Source organism: Sminthopsis crassicaudata, chromosome 3, assembly GCF_048593235.1.
Source record: "Sminthopsis crassicaudata isolate SCR6 chromosome 3, ASM4859323v1, whole genome shotgun sequence".
Classification (NCBI taxonomy): Eukaryota; Metazoa; Chordata; class Mammalia; order Dasyuromorphia; family Dasyuridae; genus Sminthopsis; species Sminthopsis crassicaudata.
The window spans coordinates 18,038,905-18,049,844 of record NC_133619.1 but is presented as its reverse complement, the minus strand read 5'-3'; the positions used below and the strand labels follow the sequence as shown (position 1 = coordinate 18,049,844).

Here is a 10,940-nt window from a genome sequence, read left to right as displayed (position 1 = left end):
TGCTTGGCTTCTGGAGGGCTCCCCACTTGTGAACCACACAGGAGCGTTCCCACAACCCGGGCCTGGCCCCGGACCCCATCCGGCTTGGGACGGAGAGAGCTGTGGGGGCGGGGCGGATCACCACGCCGCATTTCTACCCCTTCCACTGTTGTCCGGCTGCGTTTTTGCTTCCCTTCTCAGGTTTTTTCCCTTCTTGATCCGATTTTTTTCTGCAGCTGGATAACTGTATAAATGTGTGTGCGTGTGTTGGATTTAGCATGTACTTTGACATATTTAACGTGTGTTGGACCACCGGCCACGTAGAGGGGCGGGAAGGAGGGATAATTCGGAACACGTGGTTTTGCGAGGGTCAAAGTTGAAAAATTACCCGTGCACGTGTGTTGTGAATACGGCGCTTTAATAAAAAAGCAGCCCGGCTTTGAGAAGGGCCAGAGCACCGTTCAGGGTGGGGCCGGCCCGGGGGCAGGTATCAGATGTAGGGTCCCTACGAGCCAAGCACTCAGAAACAGCAGCTCATTTGATGGTCACAACCCTCGGTGCAGTTAGGGCGCCCGTTTTACAGCTGAAGAAACTGAGGCAGGAGGAGGCAAGGCTGCCTTGGAACGCCAGCTTCCTGCCCTCGGGGCCGCGCTCCGGACCTCGGGGAAAGCACTTGATTTCAGCGGCAGGATTGAGAAGCAGAGCGCACGCGCCAGGACTCCAAGTCTGGGAGCTCAGGCAAAGAGGGGATGGGGGGAGGAGAAATGAATCCGCTCCTTCCCGCGCAGACGCAGTCGCCGTTAGCAGCTCTGCGCCTGCCCAGTAGCCGGTCTTTGCTCCCGCCCCAGCGGCGGCCGTTGATAGCCGTTGCTTTTCGAAAGACGCGCGAGGCTCCGCGGGTGCGGCGCGGGCGGGGGGAGGCGGGGAGGGTAATGGGGAGGAAGGCGCGGTTATCTCCAGAGGTGGAAAAATGCCTGGGCGGCGGCGCTTGCGCCCTGGAGCCCCCAAAGCTCCGCCCCTCCCCGCGCGCCTCCCTGGCCCCAGGCTGGGGAGGGGCCGGGGGCGTTGTGGGAGGAGTTGGGGCGGGGCCAGGGGGAGGGACCCGGGATCTCTGGAAAACCTAGACCCCGGAGCGGCGGAGCGGGCCAGAGTTCTCAGCTGCCTCGGAGGAAAGCGGCCGGCCGCGGTGAGTCCCTGCACGTGGGAGGGAGGGAGGGAGCCGCCAGTTCCGTGGGGCCCCCGCCCCCGCTCCTGCGTCCCTGCTCCGAGTTGCCCCTCCTCGCCGTCCCCTGCATTTGTTACCCCCTGCCTCTGTTTACCTCTCTTTACCTGTCTTTCTCCCGTGCCGCCTCCCTGCTTGTCGCCCCCCGGCTTCTAGTCTCCGCTTCCACATCCCCTCCCTCCCTGGTCTCCCACAGTCCCACCCCATGCTGGGGGCGGGGGACCCCAGCGTCTGAAAACGCTCCCCTTGCCCTTTGTGTTTGTCGGAGCAGGGGAGGCCGGGCTGATCCACAATGAGACCCCCCGGCCGCCCCCCACCGTGGCTCTGACTCCCGGGAGCTCCTGCGGGCTCAGGAGGCTTGTCCCCACCGGGCTGGGGCCCGGGCAGTCAGGAGCTGACCCCTATTAGGCGCTTCCCAAGTGTTTGCGGGAGGGGGCCCGTCCTGTCCCGGGGCCCGGACCTCCCCGCTCCGTCCCGCTGTCAGGGCTGGGGGCGGGGCTGCCTGGGCCTGGGGTCCGGGGCTGGAAAGCTGACGAGGATTCGTTTTCACTTTTGATTCGGACCGTGGAGCTGAGAGGGGAGGGGCCCTCGGAGCGCTGGGAGGCTCCAGCCCGGGGGGGGGGGCAGGGGGCGAGTTCTGGACCGCTCCCCACCTCCCCTCCCCTGGGGGAAGGGCTTGGGTTCAGGGTCACCTTTGACCCGGTGCCAGGCGCGGGGGCTGCTGGGCTTTGGACTTTCTGGAGCAGAACAGTTCGGAGCTTAGTTGGCTTTAGGGATGTTTTAGAAAAAAATCCGCTCAGATGCAGGCGGAAGGAGCTGCCGAGGGACCTCGAAGGGCTCTCCCCTGAGCAGTTTGTGAGGCTGAGGCGATGACGGTCCCATGTGGCGGGACCCGGTCCAAACCCCCCAAAACCCGGCCCGGGGCAGAAGCGGAGCCGGCGTCTTCCTAACGCCGCCGCCTGCAGACGCCGCTCCCGGACTGGGGGGCGCAGAGAGCGCCGCTTCAGCCTGCGGGGGATGGAAGGAGCGGGGCGGGGCCTCCCGAGAGTTCCCAGGCCTCTTTCCTCCTCCGTAAATCCCGGCAGGCCTTTCCCGCAGACTCTAGAGTGAGCTGGTGTCGTTCTCTTCCTCAGGAGGCCATAAAGTGTAATTAACGTTTTACTACGACCTGTTTTATAGATGAAAGGCAATAAAGCCTCGTGTATTACCGAGAAGTTTTACTTTGAACAGAGGAGTGGGGAGTGAAACATTCCCGCACAGCCTTTGGGGCCATTAAGTTATCTTCAGTCGGCGTTCAGCCGGGGTAGGAGGGCGCTGGGATGCTGGGAAATCCCCCTCCGGAGGGAAGATAAACGCTCGAGACTGGAGCAGAAAAGTGGAGAGGATGGAGCTTGGAGGGATTTGTTAGTTCATGGAGCTTGACAGATCCGAGGGATCATTTTCCAGATGGCCCCGGGAGGAGGGAGGAGGGAGAGTTCGGCTGGCACCGGGCTGGGGGGTGGGACCGGGGCACCTGTGCTGACTGGGAGAGAGGCATTCTTAGGCAAGAGCGGCTAGGGGGCGCAGTGGAGAGAGCGCCAGCCCCCAAGTCCCGAGGACCTGAGTTCAAATGCGGCCTGGGACACTTAACATTCCTGGCTGTGTGACCCTGGGCAAGTCACTTAACCCCAGCTGCCTCAGGGGGAACAAAAAAGTAGAGACATTTGGAATTTTGAAGTGATTCTGTAGTAGCACCACAATACCTAGATACCGAACTGGGCTCCGGCAAAGTGGTTTAAACTTCCATCATGGCATCATTCTACTAGACATCTGTCCGAAATTGGTCACTTTGTCAGGCCCATGTTTGGGAGAGCGCCCGGTGCCATCTTACCAAGGTACTGGAAGTACGGCAGGTCTAGACATCCAAGGGCGTGTTAGCCAGTGACTTCCACGAAGACCTCTGAGAGAGGCAGGCCTTCCAGATGGCGTCATCCAAGGGAATTTTTAGGGACATGTTCTCGCCAGTTAGCCAAGAGCTTATGTCCCCAAATTGGAAGCACTTCCTAGTAAGAGCTCTTTGTTTCCTAAAGTAGCGTGTGTTTCCACGGTAACCCTGTTGTTTTTCCTTCTTTCTGGGAGAGGTGAGAAAAGGAAATGTAAGTCACCCCCAAGTGGGTTTTGTGGCTTGAAGGTTTCTGTTAGTGGCCCCGTATTCTTTGTTGTGTCTGAAATAGATTTTAAAGGAAGGTGGCTTATCAGCCAAGGGAGTGGGCCAGCAACTGGATCAGCAGCTTGCCCTTCTGTGCCATGTGGAAGAAAGGTCTGACAGAATTATTTGAAAGCTAAACTGTGCCTTTTAAACCATGTTTTGTGAATGTACAAAAGGTTTTAGGGGTGTCTGTTTGCACTAATTTGTAGCAGCGCTGCTTTATGATCCTTTATGAAAAATTGCCTTTCCTATTCCCAGAACTCATTAGGGCAAGAGTCACTGGGAAATCTGGGACAGCCTAAAGCCAGGCCGGGGAGGAGACCTCAGACATCCGGGCTGATCTGGGCCTTCCCTTGGACAAACAGGAAGCTGCTTCCTTTGGAGTTGTGATTTCAGAGTGTGTGTGTGTGTGTGTGTGTGTGTGTCTGTCTGTCTCTCACTGTGTATCCCAGAGTGTTTGAGCAGGCAACAAGTATCTCTTAAAGCACTTGCTCTGCCCTTAGTTTCCAGGATGACAAAATCCGAGGCGGGAATCTGCTTCCTCCAAGCCCATCCCAGCTGGCCGCCCTGCCAGGCCTTGGCCTAGGGCTGCCGACACTGTGGGTGGAAAGTGGTTCTTCGAGTTTAGAAAGTGCCCTTCCTTCCCCAGGAGCTTGTGCCTGCTGGAAGTTGGGAAGAATCGGGGCCCCCACCTCCCCCCTCATTTCCAGCTCTCCCAGCTTGGCTTTTTTATCCCTTAATCCTCGGCCAGCTGCTAGGATTAGTTGCAGTCCCTGAGCGGGAGGTCATTTTGGGCAGGACGAGCGCCAGGCCCGGGATCGGGAGGGCCGTGCCAGCCGCCGGCCGTGGTGGCGTCTCGTGGGTGGTTTTCCTTTGCTTCTCAGCTGTGGGTAGGGTTTCCATTCCAGCGTGCCAGTGCCTGTTACCTGTTGTGGTTCCTGGCTACGTCAGCTTGCTGGCATTGTTTTATGCAAGGGAGGCCCATGAGCACTTGGTTTATGGGCTCCCGGCCCTTTTGGAATGTGAATGCACCCTGCTAGTTAGCCTGACTTTCTAGGGCGAAGTCTATTTTATCACCTTTTAAAAGCAGCAGGAAACTCGGCTCACAATGACTGTCATGTCCCTGTTCCTCTGACAGGGTCTTCCTGACCCTTCTTGGCCGGCACACACCTGTGTGTTCTGACTTCCTGAGGTAGAAAGTGAGCTCCTTGAAGTCAGGAACTAACCTGCTTTTTGCATTTGTATTCCCCACGTTTAGCGCACTTAATACATGCTTTTTCCTTCATTTATTAGTTTCCTTAATGGAACTATTGAGACAATAGGAGAAATATTTTCAAATCTAGCTTAGATTTTTATAAAATATAACTTATAAAAATGAATTCTTTTGTCACTTTTTTTTCTTAGAATTGATTGGTTGTATTCAGAATTCAGTAAGGTGATTTTATTCAGCCCACATGTAACTAGCAGAGTGGTAATATGTCTAGAAATTTGGCAGGGATGACTCCCAGAAGCCACTTTGCAAAAATAATTTTTAACATTCTTCAAAAAAATTTTTTTGAGTTCTGAAGTCTCATTTTCACTGAGAAGGCAAGAAAGTGATATCAATTACACGTGAAATTATGCAAGACATTTATTTCTTTCTTAGGCAAAAAAAAAAGGCAATAATCAAGAAAATGTGAAAAAAAACTACTTGTAGAGCAAGGATGTCCTGCTGGAAGAGCTGTCAGGAGGCGTTCTGGAAGGGCCGTGGAAGGGAGGCTTGGAAGCTGCTGGGAGGGCCTGGGATGTGATGATGGCAGCAGAGATGGAGAGGGAGGAGCAGCTTTCAGGGCTCCAGAAAGGTTTCCCCCTTCAGTTGACGCTCTCCCCTACCTCTAACTAGCCCCGTAAATCTGGCCTCTTTTCCCTGTGGCCTCAGTCCCTGAGGGAGAGGCTGGCCTGCTGAGGGGGGCCAGCTCAGGCTTGAAGGCCCAGATCCACCTGGAGGAGCAGCCCTGGAGAGATGGGGCAGGGGCTGGCACTCCTGTGGTCCTCCATGCTCCTCTGCTGAAGGGAAGGGGGGTGGCGCAAGCTTTCAGTGGGAAGAATATTCCAAGGGGACAATGGAAGCAGCTGTCGGGGGGACAGCCTCTCCAAGTGAGGCCATAAGGCAGCCTCCCAACCCAGATTCTGGCTCATTGAGACCCACAAAGCCGGCACGGTTCTTCTCAGAGGGCCATTTCACCTGGCACCCTGGGCATCTCTAGCACACTTTTGAGGACCTTGGAAGTCTGTAGCCCCAAAAGCTGTTCCCCCCCACCAACCTCCAGTTCCTATGGAGAAGGCCCATCAGGGCAGGTGCTGCCAACCTCAGTGCCTCCCTGAGCTTGGCACTCTGCACTGGCATGTCTTGGGTCATTGGACCCCCTGTGTTCCAGCTTCTGCCAGAGTCTGCTCAGTTATAGAAAGGGCTGCCATCCCCCACTCAGGCCTCGACACCCGGGATGCCCAGTTTCCTGCAGGACCGGGCCCTTTCCTCCCTTTGCAGCCTCTCACCAGGAGCACAACACTCATCTGCCTTCTTGCTGCCTTTACCCAGGCTGTGCCCAGGGACAAGCACGCTCTCTTGTCCTTCAGGACCAAGGTCTAGTGCCTCATTCTGCAGGGGGTCTTTCCCAATCTCTGGCCACGAGTGCTTTCCTCTCTGAGATTGCTTTCCATCTCTTCTCTCTCTACATCTCTTATAGACCTGATTTTTTTCATGCTCTATTATAATTAGATCCTTGAGGGTTGGGATGGGTGGTCTGGCTTTGTATCTCCAGTGCCTGGAACATAGTAAATGTCTAATAAAGGCTTATTGGCTTTGATCCTCCATTTAAAACACACACACACCCCAGTAATCTTGGTTGTATAGAAAAACATAAAATGTTTAGGTTTAGAATTTTAAAATTTCATTTAAAAAATTTAATTGGAATATTTTTAGTTTGACTAACTGTGGTCCCCATAAAGGTTAGAAATTGGTTCTTATAAAGTATCACATAAGATTAGGAAGTCTTAAACTTAGGTTTAGGTGATGATAGTCTCTGTCATTAACTGCTTGTTGTAGTAGGTTCTTATCAAATACGGTTTTAAGTGATTAGTGTTTGGAGACAGATTCTGAAACCTGTTGAAATTCATATTTGCAAATAATTTGATAAAGTCCATTATTTTTTTCTTTACAGGAAATGCATGATTTTGAGGAAGAACTCACATGCTCCATTTGTTATAGTATATTTGAAGATCCTCGAGTATTGCCGTGCTCCCATACATTTTGTAGAAATTGTCTGGAAAATGTTTTTCGGGCATCTGGTAACTTTTATCCATGGAGAGCCATAAGATTTTCTCTGAAGTGTCCCAACTGCAGAAGCACGATCGATATCCCTCCCCCTGGTATTGAGTCTTTACCTATCAACTTTGCCCTGAGAGCTATAATTGAGAAATACCAGCAGGGAGATCACTCAGATGTCGTCACCTGCCCTGAACACTCGAGCCAGCCCCTCAACGTGTACTGCCTGTTGGACCGCCAGCTAGTATGTGGCCACTGCCTCACCATAGGCCAGCATCATGGCCACCCCATCGACGACCTTCTCAGCGCTTACATCAAGGAAAAGGAGACGCTTCCAAAGCTTCTCGAGGAGTTAACTGACAATCACTGGGTAGAGGTTTGCTTGCTGATTGAAACATTGGAGGAACACCAATCTCATTTTGAGGACATTGTCCAGAGTGAACAAAAAGTTGTCCTCCATTGTTTTAAGAAGATTACTGAATTATTGGAACTGAAAAAAGATGCTTTTCTGTCCGCTTTGTGCAATGTTACGGCTGCAATTGATGAAGAATACTCCCCACAAATCGAAAAAATGAAAGAAATCAGGGAGGAGCAGCTTGAATTGATGTCATTGACTACATCTTTGGGAGATGAGGAATCACATCTTAAATTCCTGGAAAAAATCCATAATATTCGTCAGCGGGTGCAGGCTTTGAAACAAAGAAAACTCCCTACCATTAAACATTTTGAAATTTATCCGCGAATTGAACAAGTTTTGATGAAAGATTGGTCAAGGACTGAGATTGGTCAAATAAATAACCTTGTAGTTCCAGAAATAAAGCTTTCTCCGCTAAGGTTCCAGTATATCCCTTCCCATAAGATAAAGAAAACAGAGTTTTGGAAGATTTTAAGCATTTTTATATTGACAGTTTTTTCAGGGCTGTTAATGTTAATATTTTTGTTTGATGACCATCTGCTGCCCATTTTTTATGACATGAGTTTAGTCTATTTTTCAGAAGCTTTTCAATTTCTGTATCGTATTTTATCTAGCAACATGTATACAGCTAACGAAATGATGTGCCACACTTATCATATGCTGACACAATTAATATGGGATGCCATTTCTGAGAATTCAGATTGAAATTAATTATGTGGGGCAGCTAGGTGGCGCAGTGGATAGAGCACCAGCCTTGATTTCCGGGAGGATCAGGGTTCAAATCCGGTCTCAGACATTTAACACTTCCTGGCTGTGTGACCCTGGGCAAGTCACTTAACCCCAGCCTCAAAAAAAAAAAATTTTAATTATGTTTACCTCTCTAGCCAGTTCTTAATTATCTGTGGGGAGTGGGGACAGTCCAGCCTTTTGCCAGCACTACCAAAGATGGCAAAATGTCATCAAAGCTCGACGGGTCATGTTTTGGTAGGGGCGAAGAATGGAGGGAGGAGAAGAAAAATGTTTGGCTATTACTCGGAGTCAATTTTCTAATTATTTTGAATCAAGATTATTCCATTTTGGCTAATAAAGATTGACTTTTATAACATTGTGAACTTTGAATATGTGTCTACTGAGATTGTTTCCCCTCAACAGAATCATATATGCTGGTCACCTTTTAAAATTTTCTACTGTATCTTCCTATTCTCCTAGTCCCTGATCCCTCGAGTTGGCCGTCCTTTCCTTTGTGTAGCCTTGACCCTCTAGTTACATGGTCAGCTCCCAGCTGTCTCTGCCCCCTCCTCTGGAGGCAGCCCAGCCTTATTTTTTGCCCAGGATCCCAGGTCTAGAGATGGAGGGGACCTTGAAGACTCAAATCCAACTCCCTTTTTTGAAAGATGAAGAAGTGAGGCCCAGGGAAGTTGGCATTTGTTCCGTCACACTGATGTATCAACTGCTGTTCCTGCTGTACTCTAACCCCACAGGGATCTCTTTCCTTAGTAATCATTCCATTCTTGAGTCCATCACATTCCCCACAGCTCTTTTCTTGATCTTTTTCTTCTCAAGGCTCCTGTGTTCACCTGGTGCCTCCAATCTCAACAGTCTTATTGAGAAAACAGAAGCAGTCCAGTGGACTTTCTATTCTGTACCTCAGAAACCTTTACCACCCTCACATCTTTGCTTTGGTGTCTGAGGTAGTGGGTGTTTTTTTGTTTTTTAATAAAACGATTCTTAAAAAAGTAGATGCCTCCGTTTGCCTTCTGAGTCTTGTCATCTCTGCAGGACTCGGGCAGTGGGCTCATCGTGGGTAATCTGGAATATCTTGGTCTTTTACTATGTATAAATTCTGCTCCCTTCATTCTCTGTCAGTTCATATGAGTAGTCCCATGATTCCTTGAAACCATCCCTTTCCTCTTAGAATAATGTATTCCAGTGAATTCACATACCATAGTTTCACTGTTCTCCAACTGACTTGGCACCTGCTTAGTTCTTTGCCACAACAAAGAGCTACTATAAACATTTTGTGCACATGAGTCCTTTAACTCTTAACTCTCAAACTGTATTCCAGACTTTGTACCGAGCTCTTGGCGCAGTGCCCAGGACATAGAACACAATAAGGGCCTATTAACTCATTGAATGACTTGGAGTTAACCAAATACGGTTAACTTTAAGGGCGTAGTTCCAGTGGCTTTCCAGAGAACTTCTAGCTCTATCAATGAGCCTGTTTTCCCTCGGCCATTCCAACATCTGTCAGCTTTGCAAGTGTGATGGATGTTACTTTAATCTATATTTCTCGTTTAGTGACATGGACCCTTTTTCATTTGGCTATCTTCCTTAGAAAATTACCCATTTAGGGTCAGATGCTGTTGTGCTGTAAGAAATGATCCAAGGGTGGTTTCAGAGACACTTGGGAAGACTTATGTGAATTGATGAAAAGTGAACAGAGCCAGGAGAACATTTTACACAACACAGCAATATGACAGTGATGATCAATTGTGAACAACTTAGGAACTTGGATCAACACGATAACCAGCACAATTCCAGAGGACATGGGATGAAAGATCCCATGTGAGCCCCTTTTTCTGTAAGAGATGTGATAAATTCAAAGTGTAGCTTGAGACCTTTCTATTCTCCCCCCAGACATGGGCTGAGCCAGAATTTGTTTTGTTTGACTATATGTTTGTAAAAGTAGTTTGGGTTTTTTTACCTTGCTTACTCTTGGGGAAGGGAAGTTGGCTAGGAAGGAGAGAATTTGGATCAGAAAGCTATTTTTTTTTTTTTTTGAGAAAACATTTCCTGTTCATATCCATTGATATGTATCAAGTGAGAAGTGGCTTCTTTTCTTGTACATTTAGATCAGTTCTATGTAAATCTTGGAAATGGGAATCTTAGATTTGTTTCAAAGATTTTTTTCCCCATCTGTTTCCTCTAATTGTCGTTACATTGGTTTTGTCTGTGCATAAACAAGTTTTAAATGATTAAAATAGTCCACTTTATCTTTTTGATCCTCTATCTTTTGTTCACTTATGAACTTTTCACCTAATCATAGATCTGAAAGGTAATTTTTCCTTTTCCCCTCACTTGTCTTGCCACTGGACTTTAGTAAATTTGGTAGAGACTAAGGCTGATTGCAACTCATTTAAATCCAATTCACTTGCAAGTCATTGGTCCTTTTTGAACTCAAAGGACAAACAATTTGTCACCCTTTATATCTAAGCCACACATTTTTTTTTGCCTGCTACTTAATTCCATTTAATCCATCACTTTTTCCAAAAATATCTCCATCATGGTGCACAAGAAAAATAGGATTAAAAAGATTAAAGCAAACAAAAAAAAGGTGAAAATACTATGCTGTAATCTATATTCATTCTCCCATAGTCCTCTTTCTGGATGCACATGGCTCTCTCCATCACAAGTCTATTAGGAATTGCCTTGAATCACTTCATTTTTGAAAAGAGTCAGGTCCATCACAGTTGATTATAGCATAGTTGTGAACAATGATCTCCTGGTTCTGCTCACTTCACTCAGCATCAGTTCCTATAAGTCTCTCAGGCTTTTCTGAAATCCTCCTGCTGGTCATTTCTTGGAGAACAAAAACATTCCATAGCATTCATATACAGTAACTTATTCAGCCATTCTCCAACTGATGGGCGTGGACGCCACAAACGTTTTTGCACACATGAGTCCCTTTCCCTCCTTTAAGATCTCTTTGGGATATAAGCCCATTGCGGGATCAAAGGTCATACACAGTTTGATAGCCCTTTGGCCATAGGTCCATATTTCCAGAATGGCTGGATCAGTTCACAACTATCAACAATGCATTAGTGTCCCAACT

At 48.9% G+C, this 10,940-nt stretch overlaps 1 protein-coding gene across 2 annotated transcripts; it reads left to right on the top strand.

Annotated features, from left to right (window-relative positions):
• The first annotated feature begins 774 nt into the window (after positions 1-774).
• TRIM59 (tripartite motif containing 59) lies at positions 775-8,227 on the top strand. Of its 2 annotated transcripts, none has more exons than XM_074298102.1 (2): positions 775-1,165; positions 6,590-8,227. In XM_074298102.1, the coding sequence occupies exons 1-2, from the start codon at positions 950-952 to the stop codon at positions 7,811-7,813; spliced, it is 1,440 nt and encodes a 479-aa protein (XP_074154203.1). In that variant the 5' UTR covers positions 775-949; the 3' UTR covers positions 7,814-8,227. The 2 variants fall into 2 exon arrangements, with proteins under 2 accessions (XP_074154203.1, XP_074154204.1); XM_074298103.1 differs by lacking the exon at positions 775-1,165 and adding an exon at positions 1,527-2,347.
• Positions 8,228-10,940: the final 2,713 nt, after the last annotated feature.

Bases quoted from the DNA above. Each gene is read 5' to 3' on its own strand.
- TRIM59 (XM_074298102.1), top strand. From the start codon at position 950: ATGCCTGGGCGGCGGCGCTTGCGCCCTGGAGCCCCCAAAGCTCCGCCC. The intron at 1,166-6,589 runs GTGAGTCCCTGC...TTTTCTTTACAG, and splicing joins GAGGAAAGCGGCCGGCCGCG to GAAATGCATGATTTTGAGGA.